Source organism: Callospermophilus lateralis, chromosome 18, assembly GCF_048772815.1.
Source record: "Callospermophilus lateralis isolate mCalLat2 chromosome 18, mCalLat2.hap1, whole genome shotgun sequence".
Classification (NCBI taxonomy): Eukaryota; Metazoa; Chordata; class Mammalia; order Rodentia; family Sciuridae; genus Callospermophilus; species Callospermophilus lateralis.
Genome location: NC_135322.1, coordinates 11,752,332 through 11,767,060, shown reverse-complemented (window position 1 = coordinate 11,767,060; position 14,729 = coordinate 11,752,332). Strand labels below are relative to the sequence as shown.

The 14,729-nt window shown below is 49.4% G+C and overlaps 2 protein-coding genes and 1 long non-coding RNA gene across 9 annotated transcripts; 2 read left to right on the top strand and 1 right to left on the bottom strand.

Moving 5' to 3' along the window:
* Positions 1 to 3,074: 3,074 nt before the first annotated feature.
* Positions 3,075 to 11,410, bottom strand: Znf428 (zinc finger protein 428). Of its 7 annotated transcripts, none has more exons than XM_076838180.2 (4): positions 8,980 to 11,410; positions 8,845 to 8,877; positions 7,742 to 7,946; positions 3,075 to 3,727 (listed from the first exon to the last, which is right to left on the bottom strand). In XM_076838180.2, the coding sequence occupies exons 3-4, from the start codon at positions 7,815 to 7,817 to the stop codon at positions 3,228 to 3,230; spliced, it is 576 nt and encodes a 191-aa protein (XP_076694295.1). In that variant the 5' UTR covers positions 7,818 to 7,946; positions 8,845 to 8,877; positions 8,980 to 11,410; the 3' UTR covers positions 3,075 to 3,227. The 7 variants fall into 7 exon arrangements, with proteins under 7 accessions (XP_076694295.1, XP_076694296.1, XP_076694294.1 ...); XM_076838181.2 differs by having other exon boundaries at positions 8,851 to 8,877; XM_076838179.2 differs by having other exon boundaries at positions 8,845 to 8,952; positions 9,044 to 11,410.
* On the top strand, positions 6,208 to 7,782 carry Srrm5 (serine/arginine repetitive matrix 5). The gene is made up of 2 exons (XM_077105775.1): positions 6,208 to 7,013; positions 7,158 to 7,782. The coding sequence occupies exons 1-2, from the start codon at positions 6,208 to 6,210 to the stop codon at positions 7,780 to 7,782; spliced, it is 1,431 nt and encodes a 476-aa protein (XP_076961890.1).
* Positions 10,642 to 13,086, top strand: LOC143383513 (uncharacterized). The gene is made up of 2 exons (XR_013089152.2): positions 10,642 to 11,303; positions 11,718 to 13,086. It is a non-coding gene; the product is annotated as an uncharacterized LOC143383513 (long non-coding RNA).
* Positions 13,087 to 14,729: the final 1,643 nt, after the last annotated feature.

The following is a 14,729-nucleotide window of genomic DNA, read 5'->3' as shown; positions in this document are numbered from 1 at the left end:
GCTTTCTGGAAACTATTTCCCACATTCCTTTGCTGCCAGCAATGTCTGCTATCAGGAATGGGATTAAGTGACCTTAAAAGAGCTCCAGGGAACTAGGTAGGCCCTTCAATCTCTTCCACCGTGACACATCAAGAAGGTACCATCTTGGAAGAAGACAGCAGCCCTTGCCAGCCACTGACGCTGATGGTACTTAGTCTCCAGAACTGTGAGAAATGCATTTTTAATCTTTATAAGGCACCCTGTCTCAGGTATTTTGTTACAATAAAACATCTTGTTTTTACCAGCTGTGAATTTATGCCTTGACGCCTCAGATTCTGTGATGATCAGTGACAAAGGTTATAGAAGTTCCATTTCAAAGATTAGATGTCAGGTTCTGTGACTTGGATGAGAAGTGTGGGTTTTGAAAGACACTTTGGTCCAAGATCCTACAACAGGTATCAAACGTGTTCTGTGCCAGGCAGGTCAGGCATGGGGCACCCCAGAATGAATGCCTCTCCCATAGGAGGTGGCCCCCACTCAGTATATCAAACTACTGCCTCATGGGAGGGAGTCCCACTCTCATAATTTTTCAAGAAGGCAGAAACCTTCCATTTTTATGTGAAATTTCCCAATTTTCAATGTTGGTAATCAATGTGATCTTAAAAACTTCAATAGCTAGCCAGACATGGTGGTGTGTGACAGTAATCCCAGCTATTGAGGAGGCTGAGGCAGGAGAATCACAAGTCCCAGGCTGGCCTCGGCAACTTAGGAGGACCATCTCAAAATAAAAAATAAAACATAAATAATTGGGATTGTAGCTCAGTAGTAAATTGCCCCTAGTTTGAATCCTCAACACTGCAAAAACTAAGCCCTCATTAGAGAGCTACATCCTTTCAAGTCAGCCTGACTAGCTGTGGGCAGCCACAGAGGGGTGCAGTTTAGTCGTGGAACCCATGCCCTGCACCAGGTTGTCTGGGTTAAAACCTGAGCTCTGCTTCTCACTGGCTGTGTGACTTCCAGCAGGTAACTCAATGGCTGTACACTCCTGCCACAGCAGCTATAAAATGGTCATGAAAATTGCCCCCATGTTACTACGAGGACTCAGAGGAAGCCAAGGTGCCACGGCCGACATGGCACAGCCCTCTGCTGTGCTGCCTCACCTCCTACCAGTCCTCCCCTTGCTCCCAGAGCTCCAGCCTCATGGCACCTTGTACACTTCCTCACACATCCCAAGCAGGCCCCCCAGACTCTTGTACTCAGTGTTTCCCCAGACAGCCCAGTGGCTCACTCCTTTCCCTTGTCCAGGTCCTGATTTGATGTCACCTTCTCAGGTACTTGACCTCAGTGGTCCCTGACCACCATGTTGAAAACTACAACCTTCACACACACCAGCTTCCCACTACGCTTCCTATTTCTCCTTCCTATTTCTTCTGCCTTCTAACGTTCTACACATTCTGTATATTTTACTTAATCATCTGCTTACTGTCTTCCCCACTGTAACATAACCTCCGTGAAGGCAGAGGTTTTTTTTTTCTATTTGTTGCGGCATTCCTAGCTCCCAGAACAGTCCTGCCTCTCACAAGTACTCGATAAAGCACTGCTGGATGAATGAGAAAAAACCACAACAGTCCCTACCTCCTAAGGATCCCACGTATCTGTTCACATAAAGCACTTAGCCCAGGGCCTGGTCCGCTGGCAGTGCTGACTTACTGATGCCGTTATGGTAATTCAGGTCTATTCTTGGAGGTTCTTAGTTGCCAGGCTTCTATGAGCGAATCCATGTAAAGCACCCGAGAACACGGCTTGGCACATATAAATGTTCAGTAAACGGTAACTATCATAATTAGGTGTCTATTTTTCAAAGCAGCTTTGGTGCCAATCCTCTGCCAATTAGTACTTCCCATCCCAGAGAGCCCAGGTTTCACCAAGGCTGCGATGAGCCAGCCCTCTGCTACCCTCTGACCCTCACTGATCCTTCAGCTCAGCCCTCCTCCCTCCCTTGCTGTCATTCAGGTCTCCCTGACATCCCAGGTGGGCTCCTACTCCACTCAACTGCATCTCTCTCCTCCACCCACAAGCACGGCTCCCTCCCTCTTTCCTTCAGGTCTTGGTCACCTTCTCAGGGAGGACTGTGCTACTTAAAAGGGCAACCCCTTCCAGAACTGCTCTCCCCTCTCTCCCTCTCCTTTATTTTCTCTACAGCATTTACCACCATCCAGTGTTTGCTTTATCTCATTGGTTTTCTGTCTGTCTCCAGTGGCAGCCCATACTCACCCCCACATCAACTCCACGAAGACAAGGATCTTATTCACTGGTGCATTCTCAATGCTTAGCACACAGCAGGTGATCAAAAATTATTTGTTAAATGAAATGCATTACAATCCCTACTTGACAAAGTTATTTCAAGAACCAGATGATCTCATGCAAATAAAGTACAGCACTGTTCAAGTCTTGGGAAGATGGGAGCTAGAATTATCACAAAGTTTCTATTTTTGAGGTTCCTAGATGCATAATTTCTGAGTCCATATACATTAAGCCATTGGCCCAGAACCAGACTCTCAGGAAATGCTTGCAAAGCCTTGTATGATTCTGATGGCAGTCCTCTTTGTGAGGTGCTCAGGCAATGTGACACTAGCTGTCCCCCACAAACCATATCGTACTTTCTGGGGCCTGACTAGACTGCCTTTCCCAGGTTGCTTTGTAGTTGGCTCCTTGGTCAAGGCAGGCCAGGGCTCGCAGAAGAACTTCCAGGCTCCCCATCTTCCCCCACCAGTGGGGCCCAAGTGTGGCCACCCACCCTGCGTGGGTGATAATAGTCTTAAGGGGCAGCCTGTTTACCAAGTCACCCACCTGGGATTATTAAATGAGTGAGAAACAAAATTCTGTTGTGTTGGAGCCTCTTCATCCTGGAGTCTACGAGTAAATACATGAACCACACAGATGGCCAGCCGTTAGGAAATGGAGAGTCATCCTGGCCACAGTGACCCTGAGGTGTCACAAGGAGAAGCCTGGGGTGGGGGTGGGGATAAAGGCCCAGGTGTGTATCATATATCTCACACACACGCACCCCCCACCAAACACATGCTAGGCCAGCATACACAGAATTTGCCTTTTATTCCGGCCTTCACATGTCTACTACTAAGACAACACAGATCAGCTGTACCCCACTCCCCATGACCACGCTGGCTTCCTCAGCCCCCTCCTCCCACCCCACCCCTCTGCCCAGCTCCCTGGGTGGGGGGCTCTGCCTACACCTCACCCCGGGCATGCAGCATGAAGTGGCCATGGAGCTCGCCGAGGTTGTCAAAGGAGTCCTCGCACTCTGTACAGTGGTAAGTGCCCTCCTCCTCCTCATCGTCCTCCTCCCCCCGCCCAGCTGGCCGTCCCTCCCCAGCTCGGGGTGGCTCCTCCTCTTCCTCCCTGAGGGCCCTCCCTTCAGGGGCTGGTACTTCCTGGGGAGCTGTAGCAGGGCAGCAGAGCCGGCAAGGTGGGGTGCCCGGTGGGACCTCCCCAAGCGGTGAGCGGCCACAGAGCTGGCAAGGCTGGGCTGGGGGACCTGGGGGTTGGGCTGCACGGGGGGCCCGGCGAGATGGGCCTCCCCGGCCTCCCCCAAGGCGCTGCTTCACCTTGTAGCCCGGGTCATATTCGGGATCATCAGTGGTCTCCTCCTCCTCCTCCTCCTCATCTTCTTCTTCTTCAGAATCCGGCTCTGAGAGAGTATATTCGGAGTCAGAGGAATGCTCAGGGCCTGTCAGGACAGACAAGGGAGAGAGTGGTGTCAGAGGACAGAGGGCTAAGCCCAACTGCCCCCATTCAGACCTACAGGATGGAGAGGGCAGCCTGGCATGATCTTCCTTCTCCACAGATGGGGCCTCGGGGCACAGAATTGGGCCTGGCACATGGTAGATGCTCCACATCTGTGTGTCCAGAGAATGAATGTCTAGCAAGAACCGCGTCTGGGGTGGAGTGGGGTTAGCGGCAACAATAAAGCATTCACTGCTATTTTAAAAGTCCTGCTCTTTATTTGTCTACACACACGCGCGCACACACACACACACACACACACACACACACACACGGCAAAGCCTTAAAGCAACCCTTGGAAGAGGGGTACCACTGTTACTCCACCTGATAAATGTGGAAAGTGAGGCACAGAACAGCAGGAATCCTCGCTCGGCTGACACGGAGAGCTACATAGGTGCTGGCCAACACCCACCGCATTTGAACAGGGAGTTAAACAAATTAAAACACACATAACATCATTTGGGGAAGAAACCATACACACATAAGCATGTATGAGGATGTATGTGGTCATGTGGAGGAGATACATTTTTTTCTAAGTATAGATACATTACAGTGATTTCGTGGGTAGGAAGGACATATCTAGGACAAGTTTAGGTTTAAGAAAAGGGGACATTTTGAAGTTGACATACAGGAAAGGGCATTATCAGCAGGTGGTCTAGGGGTGCACATGCAGAGCAAACCCCACGATAACAGGGAAACAGTGGCTTCCTTGGCTGCCAGGGAGGGCCCTGCCCAAGGACTCTCAGGGGCGGCACTAACCTTACTCTCATCCACCGCCCAAGGACCCTACTTCCTCAGAGCTGCCCAGGGCACCTGTGCTCTGCCCGCAACAGAACAGCGGCCACAGACCTTCTGGCACCTCTCTGACCTCCTTTTCTGTCCTCTCCAGCCACAGTGGGCTTCTGGCTATCTCTCAACACCCCCGGAATGAACCCACCTCAGAGCCTTCCCTGTAGACCAAACTCACTCCTTCTTCTCCTCGACTCTGCTCCACTGTCACCTTCTCAGGAACTCCCTAGTCACTTACCCTGTCTAACAGCAGTCCTCCCCAGCCCTCCCTCTGCCCCTTACTCCACTTTTCTTTCATTCCCATCTCACTGCTCACAGCACATGCCTGTGGGGTGTGCACCGTCTGTTCCTGAGAGCAGAGACCGAGGCTCACCGTGAGGCGTGACATCTAGCGTTTTAGTGCCTGCATGTTTGTGGAACGGAGACCTTTGCATCCATCTTCCAGGCCTCTTCTGAAACATGGCTCTTCCCTCTGCTGTGAATATCCTGCCCTAGATTCCAGTGAGGGCCCAGGAGGAGGCTCCTTCTTTGGTGACACTATCCCAGACCTCCTCACCCCAGGCAGCTAATCACCATTTCTACTGCGCTTCTGCTGTCCCAGCTGTCCCCAGCTCTGAGCCCAAAGGGCTATGCATTTGTGTCCAGGTTCCATCCCCACCAGACCAGGGACAGTCCTGTGTGGCTCACTGCTGAGCCCCTGCCCTCACCAGCCCAGAACAGGTTACGAATACCTGCTGAACAGCCTCCCATAGCTCCGGCTGCTTGTGCCCCATCCTGCTACATCCTGCTGTTTACCAAACGTTTCCTGAGGCCTTGATGTGTACTGATCCCTGTGCCTAGAATGCTGTCCCCGACTCTTTCTACCTGGTCACCTAGTCATTCTTCAGGACCCAGCATAGGCTGTTCTCCCTGAAGCCATTACCCTGATTCCCCAAGCTACCATCCAGGGGTCTTTCCCAAAATCACTCTGCCCTGGCTACCCCACCTAAGGTTCCCCGTAACTGTCCTTAGAGTGTAGCTTCCAGAACCTCATATGTCTCCCCCATCAGACTGGGAACCCCTCAAGGGCTGTTCTGACCTCAGGTCCCACCACTGTCTAGCAGAGGATGTGCAGGTTAATGGCTGACAGTGGCCCGAGCTCTGACCTCCCTCCCTAGGGGACCCTATCCTGCTCTGTGGACAATAACTGCTCCTCTTCAAGGCCCTGCTCACATGCTACCTCCTCTGCAAAGTTCACCCAGGTTGATGTTTGTTCACTGGATTCCTTCAACCACTGGACCCCTATCACACTCTGACCACCTTGGGCAGTGACTGAGCAGGTCTGGAGGCTGAAGACTCTTCGAGAAAGGGCTAGGGCTATCACCAACCCCTCCCTGTCTCCAGCAATGCTGAGCATGTCTGTCTCTGAGATGTTTGCTGAATAGCTACAAAACGGTGGCAATATCTCCAACTTTGGACCAGGGTCCCTCCGGCTCTCTCATGCCTGACTTCACACTGTCCATCCTCCAGGTGCTTCAGTGCCCACTATGACTTCACACAGTGGGCCCGTGACAGGCAATCAGGTCACTATCCATGGCTATCAGGTCTTGCATGTCCACCATGACTTCTAGGACCACAAGCCCTTTTGCACCCATCATGCCTTCACCTAAGAGATCCTCAAAGCCCAGCATGTCTGTGGCTTCTACTGGATCCTCCATGCCTGCTACGGCTCCCATATCTCCTGCCTCCTTGAAGGTCACCAAATCAGCAATGCCCAACACCTCCTCAGTAGCCCCCAAGCCATCAACATCCCCCAACTCAGTCATGAGCCCAAGTAGTTCCAAGTCCACCAAATCATCAAGTACAAAGTCGGCCACTTCTAACCAGTCCCGTAGCAAGTCCCAAGTCCGCAATAAGGTAAGAACGCCCAGTAGGGCAAGCACCGACACAAGGACCAGCAAAGGCAGCAAGACCAGCAGCACAAAACACCATCATCAGAAAGGCACGCACAGCCGGGGTCGCACACCTGGCAGAAGGAGCAGTCGCAGCTCTAGGAGGTCACCCAGCAGGGCCAGCACTCCTAGCAGGATGAGAACTCATGGTACCAAATCAGGCTTAGCTAAAAGGGCGAGAACTCCTACTTCCCATCCAAAACGGAGTCGGGACAAGAGTTATAGCCGGCTTAGAACCAACACCCAGGAAAAGAGCGACAGCCAGCTTAAAAATATGAGCAGGAAAAAGAGTTATGGCCCACGAGAAGCCTTAGGTGTGGGGAGCAGTTCCAGGTTGCCTGTAACCCCCAGCCGCTCAAAGAGTTACAGCCCAACTAGAACACCCTTTCAGGGGAAGGGCAACAGCCAGTCTCCAACACCAACAAGGAGAGCGAAGAGTTCTAGTCAGATGACGGCCCCCAGGAGGGAACCAAGTTACAGCCCAACTGAAGTGGCCGAGAGGACCAAGACGTATACCCAGTCTAGCACCCCCAGAAGGACCCGAAATTACAGCCAGTCCAGCACCCCCAGAAGGACAAGAAGTCACAGCCTCTCTAGCACCCACAGCAGGACCTGGAGTCACAGCCTGTCCAGCACCCCCAGCAGGACCCACAGTCACAGCCAGTCCAGCACCCCCAGCAGGACCCGAAGTCATAGCGGATCTAAAACCCCTAGAAAAACGAGAAGTCACAGTCGGAGGAGGACCCACAGCAGGATGAGAAGTCACAGTTGGAAGAGAAATCATAGTAGGGCAAGAAGTCACAACTGGAAGGGAACTCCCAGACATAGAAGAAGATACAGTCAGTCTAGAACCCACAGGAGGAGGAAAAGTCAGAACCATTCTAGAACCCTCAGAAAGGAAAGAGGTCACAATTGGTCAAGAACCCCCAGTGAGGAAAGAAGTCACAGCCATTCTAGAAGTGGCAGCAAGGAGAGAGACCTTAGCCCATCTAGAACTTCCAGCAAGGAGTCAGATCACAGCCAATCTAGAACCACCAGGAGGAAGAAAGATCCTGGACAACCTACAACTTCTAAGAGTCTCAATGCGAAGAGATCTCCTAGCAGGAAAAGAACTTCCAGTCAGGACAGAACACGTAGCAAGACAAGGAACTGCTCACAATCAAAATTTCCCAGTGGAGCCCAAACCCTAGGCCAGGACAATAGTCAAGACAATACTCCTACCACTAAAGCCATCTCACCTGGGGAGAGGTCTTCATCATCTTCTTCTAAGCTGGCGTAGCCCCCAGTCTCAGCTGGCTCCCGAGTCTCTGTCATGGCCAGGGGAGGGGATGGGAGACAGGAGAAGAGCAGCAGCTGGGCAGTGTCCCTTCCCGGCCAGCTCTTCAGTCACACCTCCGGCCACCAATTCTTCTAATACAGGATGTTGGCAGGTAGAGTGGGATGCTGGACAGGGAAAAGGAAAGGCCTGTGGTGACTCAATAAATTTTTACATAGTGCTCGTCCCCATTCCAAGTCCCACTGTGTGCTAAGTGCTGGGGTGAGGCTCTGTCTCAGACTGTCTTCAGAGCCCCAGCTGTAGCCCTTGCCCCTCTGGAGGCCTTAATTTCCTTATCTGGGCAATGAGATTGTTTTGTGGTTCTTATTCAATGGGGTAGGAAGGGTGACATTCTGTATATTTAACAGTAGATACTGGCATAGGCGCACTAATCAGAATTAAAGAGTGTGGCAGGCATAAACCCTTTTGGAGCTGGATTGTGGGGAGGTCCAGGGCTGGAAGAGGATCCAAAGTGGTAGTTAGGGATACAGAGTACTTGGTATTTCAAAACTGAAACAACTGAAGATGGGTAGCATGGCACACACCTGTAATCCCAGTGACTCAGAAGGCTGAGGCAGGAGGTTTACAAGATCAAGGTCAGCCTCAGCAATTTAGCAAGACTCTCAGCATTTTGATGAGATCCTGTCTCAAATAAAAAAATTAAAAATGGGGCTGGGGTTGTGGGTCAGTGGTAAAGCACTCGCCTAGCAGGTGTGAGGCGCTGGGTTCGATCCTCAGCACCACATAACAATAAATAAAAGATATTGTGTCCAACTACAACTAAAAAAAATATTAAAAAATAAAAAGGACTGGGAATGTAGCTCAGTGGTAAAATGCATTTTAAAAAAAAATTAAGCAATTGATATGATTGCATCAGTTTGTGAATGTCAGCCTTAGTTGTGTATCAAGTGTCAAGAGAAGTGTTTAGGTAAGTATCCTAAATCTGTCACTCTTTAGCTAGGGAGCTTTAAACAAAGGACCTAACTACCTTCTCTATATGAAAGAGGTATCTAGGCCTTGACTTACACAAACCTCCAAACCATGTTGAGACATTATCTTCTTTGTACAGATGAGGAAGGTGAGGTAGAAGATAAATGAGTAGTCCAAGGTCACAACATCTGGGAGGTGGTCAAACTAGAATTTGAAGCTATGTCATCCTACCTCTCATAAAATGATTTTGATGGCTCAAGAGATTTTTTTTTTTTTGAAGATTTGGTAGACTCACAAATTGCTGGTATGTGACAGGAACTCCACGAACTTCCAGCCATCCCAGGCTCCTCACCTCTCCCTGTGCACACCAGGTCTTATTACATCTGAGGTCTTGGTGCACCCTCTGGAATGTCCTCTTTGGCCCCTGTAGATCTGGAGATCTCCTTTTCACCCTTAAAAGCCTACTACAAACACAAGAACCTCTACACTTCTTCCCAGACCAAACACTCTGCCTCTCCCAGGGAGACTTTCCTAATCCTTCTCTTTTATTTCCTCTTTACCAAAAGACCCCCCTGAAAACATAGATAGTACTTTCTGTTTCTCCTACTGCACTCCCTAATGGTGGAGAGCCACACTGGGACAGTTAGTGAAGGGGCTGACAAATCCCCTTATTTGACAAAGCCTGTGATAGGCACCGGGGATACAATGGTGGAAAATACTTGTCTTCAAAGCCCAGAGGTCAAGTTCATTGCTGAGGACTTAAGATCACACTGAAGCTGGAAAAAGATGAAACTTGGCAGGAGAACTTCCTAAAGAAGACAATTGGAAGCTGGGCACAATAGCTCATGCCTATAATCCCGGCTACTCAGGAGGCAAGAGTATGAAAAGTTCAAGGCTAGCTTTTGCAACTTAAGAGAGACCTTGTCTCAAAATTAATTTTAAAAGGGCTGGGGATGAAGCTCAGTAGTAGAAAGCCCCTGGGTTCAATCCCCAGTGACACAAAGATACCTGGATCTGAGTTTGTAAGGATAGAGAGAATTAAAAATTGGCAAAGAAGAGTTTTTATAATACCCTAGTATATATAGGAAATTCTAATTTGGAAATTCTACCGTATGCCTGGATAAAAATGACAGATTTAGCAAATAAAAACAGGACACCGAGTTAAATGTGAATTTCAGATAAATAAGAATTATTTAATATATGTATATTTATGCGATATTTGGGATGATCTTTCTGTCTTCCTTTTGGGGGGGTACAGGTGAGTGGGTTATGGGGATTGAACCCAGGTATGCTCTGCCACTGAGCCCTTTTCATTTATTTTTTTTTTTTTTGACACAGGGTCTCTTTAAGTTGTCCAGGCTGGTTGTGAACTTGCAATCCTCCTGCCTCAGCCTTCTGAGTAGCTGAGATCACAGGCTGGGGCACCCTTGTACTTTTCTAAGATTGTTATTTACCTGAAATTTTACCGGACATTCTAATTCTATCTGGCAACCGTACAACAGGGACAATCAGGACCTCGAATGAGGTTACCTGAAGACAACGCCCACCATTCCAGCCCACCCCTCCCCAAACTCACATCACATAAGGCCCTTTCGGAGTATTCCATACTCTGGAATACTAAGCACTTAAGTCACACTCCTACAACACCTATGGTGGTCAGATTGGCTCCCAAGATCTTAAAGGAGTATAAATAAAGCTCCGTCACAACCAACAGGCAAAATCGGTGACCTGGACCCAGCAATGCCCTGAGCCTACAACAACCTACTCCCAGAATGGACCGTCTGAAAACAGCAGGACCGCACTAGCACATATGCTAAGGCAAGGACCTTACACAAAACAATAAGGACCAGTCCCCACAATGCCCTGCGGCAGTTCTTCCCAGGATGCTTCGGGCCTATAATGACCACCTTCCAAGACGCCCTACACCGAAGCACTGCCGACTTCCAGGATGCTCAGTAGAGGGCGCAGGACAAAAGGGACCGGACCCCCACAGGGATTTAGGGAAATCCTTCCCAGGATACACCAGGCCTATAACGACCAGCAGACCGACTCCAACGCTGTAAGACGCAGTGCTGGCTTTCCCAGGATGCCCCAGGAGCGTGCGGAGCCGCGTAGGGGAAGGAAAGGAGTCCGGGTCTCGCCCTCAGGTCATCACGGCTCAAGACCGCTGCAGGCTCCTCGGTGACGGCTGCCGCCGCTCCCATCATGCAGCGGGGCCGTAGCGCCCGCTTCCCAGCATGCCCCGCGCACCCCGACCGCGGACACTCACCGGGGCTGGCGGCCCCAGCTCCGGCTCGGCGGTGGCGGCTGCACGCCCAGACTCTGCGCCTGCGTTGCAAGCAGAGTAGGAGGGAGAGCAAGGGGCGTGAGGAGCCTAGGGCGCTTGCGCAGCCAGATGGACCATTCCTGTCGCACTGTGGGAAGAGGGGCTATCCGAGTCGGGCCACGGAGGGAACCCGCGCACGGGTTGCCGTGCTTTGCCCCTCACTGCCCGCGTTTACTTGGTACAGTCCGCGGCCTGAAGGATCGAGAAGCTCCAGGGCTCGCGCGTGCGTGTGCGTAGCTGGAACGCGCTTTATGAAAATAGGATGCGTTGTGGGTGGAGGGCGACCACTCGGCCAGGATCCTGGATCGGAGGCCTTCTCATTTACATAATCCTAGCGCGGGACAAAGGAGGGCCTCCCGCACTGGAAGGAGTGATTTGCATATGCCTGGGAGAGGCTGTACTCTCGAGCGCAGTGATTAGCATATTGGGGGGGTCCCTTGAGTAAAGCGCATGCGCTTAGGAACTGCAGACTAGTGCCAAGTGGCTAAATCTTGTCTTAGTTGGGTATCAGTTTACATCCGAAGACAGTTGGCAAGGGCCAGGATCCCTATCAATCTTTACACCCCTCCAAGCAGGATAAATATTTATTGATCTCTTCTGTGCCAGGCGTGTGCTGGTGAACACTTTTTTTTTTTTTTTGCAGTGAATAGGACAGATCTGGCCCCATCTTCGTGGCGCTATGGTCAACGGAAGATCTACACATAATTAGACTACTACCTAAAACGGTCACACCTGGAATGGTTGGCGCATAGGAAGCTGTGGGTGCCAGAAGAAGCGCCCGCCTCAGCCTGGGATACTGGAAAGACTTCCAAAAGGTGGTGATTTTTAAGCCAAGTATGAATAGGTGCCAACTAGAATGGGAGTCTTTCTGGCAGAAGGAACATCAAGGTCAAAAGCCCAGAGGCAGGCAAAACAACAACAACAACAACAAGTGCATAGTTTGAAGAAGTGAAAGCAGCTTACTGTCCCTGAAACACGATTGGAGAAGGGAAATTCTATGGGCGATTTTAAAGAGCTTAGACTTTATTCTGAGTATAGGAAGCCGTTGCAAGGTTCCAGCCTTGTAGGAAGAAGTAACTTTGTCACACAGCAATTTAAAACTCTTCCATGGAGTTCCATTACAACTTAAAAACAAACAAAAAACCCTAAACTCATGTATCATAGCTTCAGGGTCTGTCATGTGGTCTGGCCCTATTTCTCCTTCTGGCCTCACCTACCCTCCTTTGTATCCACTCCTGTCTAGCTCCACTTGACTTTAGATAGCCAATCTCTTTACCATCTTGCGCCTTTGATCTTGTTGTTCCCTTTGCCTGAAAATGCTTTTCCATCGGATCTTTTAATAGCTGTGCTCACAATTCCTATCTTGAAACACATGTCAACTTAAGAGGCTTTCCCTGATTATAACAGCATCTTCAGATTGGAGTTTGAACAAAGCAAGACTGGCCTTGAGTTGTTTGTTGAAACTGGAGCGAAAGGTGCATGGGACTTCATGGCCTGTTCTCTCTACTGCTGTATAATTGAAGTTTTCATAGTAACATGTTAAAATGGTACTGCACATCTCTACATATTATTTTTTAAATTTATTTTTGGTGGTGCTGGGAATTGAGCCCAGAAGCATTTCACTCCTGATCCACATCCCCAGCCCTTTTTATTCTTTATTTTGAGACAGGGTCTCCCTAAGTTGCCAGCCGACCTAGAACTTGGGCTTTTTCTGCCTCAGCCTCCTGAGTATCTCTGCCACCATTGAAGCCAGAATTAGAAAGGCAGTCAGTATAGACAGGTAAATTGAGTCTGGTAGGATCAAGGAGACCAATTTGAGTCCAGAAAGTTGGAGAGCTATTAAAATGCTAATGCAGGGGGAGGGGGCTGGGGTTGTGGCTCAGTGGTAGAGCGCTTGCCTAGCATGCACCGAGGCACTGGGTTTGATCCTCAGATCACCACCACATCGATGTAAAATAAAGATATTGTGTCCACCTAAAACTTGAGAATAAATATTTTTTTAAAAATGCTAATGCTGGGGCTGGGGATGTGGCTCAAGTGGTAGCGCGCTCGCCTGGCATGTGTGCGGCCCGGGTTCGATCCTCAGCACCACATACAAACAAAGATGTTGTGTCCGCCGAAAACTAAAAAATAAATATTAAAAAAAAAAAAAATGCTAATGCTGGGGCTGGGGATGTGGCTCAAGTGGTAGCGTGCTCGCCTGGCATGCGTGTGGCCCGGGTTTGATTCTCAGCACCACATACAAAGATGTTGTGTCCACCGATAACTAAAAAAATAAATATTTAAAAAAAAATGCTAATGCCTTTAGAGCCCTTCCTCCACTGTTATCAAGATAACCTGCCCCTGTTCAAACCTGTTGTTAAGGTAACCTGTCCCAGGGATAGTTCCTCCCTACAGGGAGTTGTTAATCACACCCCTTTCCAGCCCAGATCACTCCAACTTAGCCCACCTGCTTCTCACCTTTTGGCCATCTCATTGAGCTTCTCCTGGGCCTAGTCACATAGGCAGGAAGGAGAGAGATAAGGAAAAGAGAGCAGGAGAACAAAGGAAGCCTAAGAGCTATTTTAAAAAGGCAGAACACCCTTGCTTTTGGGGATACCAGGATACCAGCTATGGCCCTCTGCTCCCTCCAAGGAGAGGTCTATGTTACCCTTTTAAATAAACCCTGCTTTATATGCTTGCCTCGCGTGCTTCTCTAGTGTTATACTGGTAACCAGCGGTATCACCAGGCCCAGCTACAATTTTTCTTTAATGGTCCTTATCACAGTCTGACATTGTATAATTCCTCAATTAGAGTCTGTTTTCCTCACGAAAGCTTCATGAGGGTAAAAATGGAGTCTTCATTTTAGATGCTCAGTACCTACAGCAGGATCAAACTTCAGATTGGTGCTTGAGAAACAGATGTGACTCTTTTTGAAAAAAGCTTCTACCTCAAAGCCTGTCCAAGGAAGCGGGCATGACCCTTGCCCTTGGAAAAACCCACAGAGCACTCCTAGGCACATACCCACCCTGCTGAGTTGTTTGACTGCAAATAACAGGAGAGATCTGCGACCCAGGTGTTCCTGACTCAAGCTAGGTAAGGACCCATAGTAATCCCCTAGCAACCACCAATCAGCATGAGACAGGGAATATACCTGGGATCCTAGATGACCCCCCAATAGTTTATGGTAGTTGATAACATGTTGGGAAACCATGTAGTTTAGCATGTACTCCCCTCGTGGCTTAAACCAATCAGTTCAAAGGAATCCCCCTCTTGTACTAACCAATCACCCCTACCCAACTTGTTCCTGCAGCGAATGTGTGGAACGGTTGTGAGTCCAGGCTTGAGTTTACAATAAAGACTCTTGTGTGATTGCATCAGATTCTGCTCCTGGAGGTCTATTTGGGTCCCACGAATCTGGCATTACATGCTAAACTACCTATAATACCTAGCATTTGCCTGTCTTATTCACCTTGAACTTTGCAGAATTTAAGCAACACCTGGCACATTGATGGAGGTTAGTTGTCTTGTTTTTTAATTTTTTTTTAGTTGTCAATGAACCTTTATTTTACTTATTTTTATGTGGTGCTGAGGATCAAACCCAGTGCCTCACACATACTAGGCAAGTGCTCTACCACTGAGCCACAACCCCAGCCCCTAGTTTTGTTTTTAAGG

Excerpts from the sequence above, each read along its gene's own strand:
- Znf428 (XM_076838176.2), bottom strand. The coding sequence starts at position 7,817 with ATGACAGAGACTCGGGAGCCAGCTGAGACTGGGGGCTACGCCAGCTTA. Across the intron at positions 3,728-7,741 it reads TGATGAAGACCTCTCCCCAG|GCCCTGAGCATTCCTCTGAC; the intron begins GTGAGATGGCTT and ends CTGTCCTGACAG.
- Srrm5 (XM_077105775.1), top strand. The coding sequence starts at position 6,208 with ATGCCTTCACCTAAGAGATCCTCAAAGCCCAGCATGTCTGTGGCTTCT. Across the intron at positions 7,014-7,157 it reads GTGGCCGAGAGGACCAAGAC|TCACAGCCAGTCCAGCACCC; the intron begins GTATACCCAGTC and ends CAGGACCCACAG.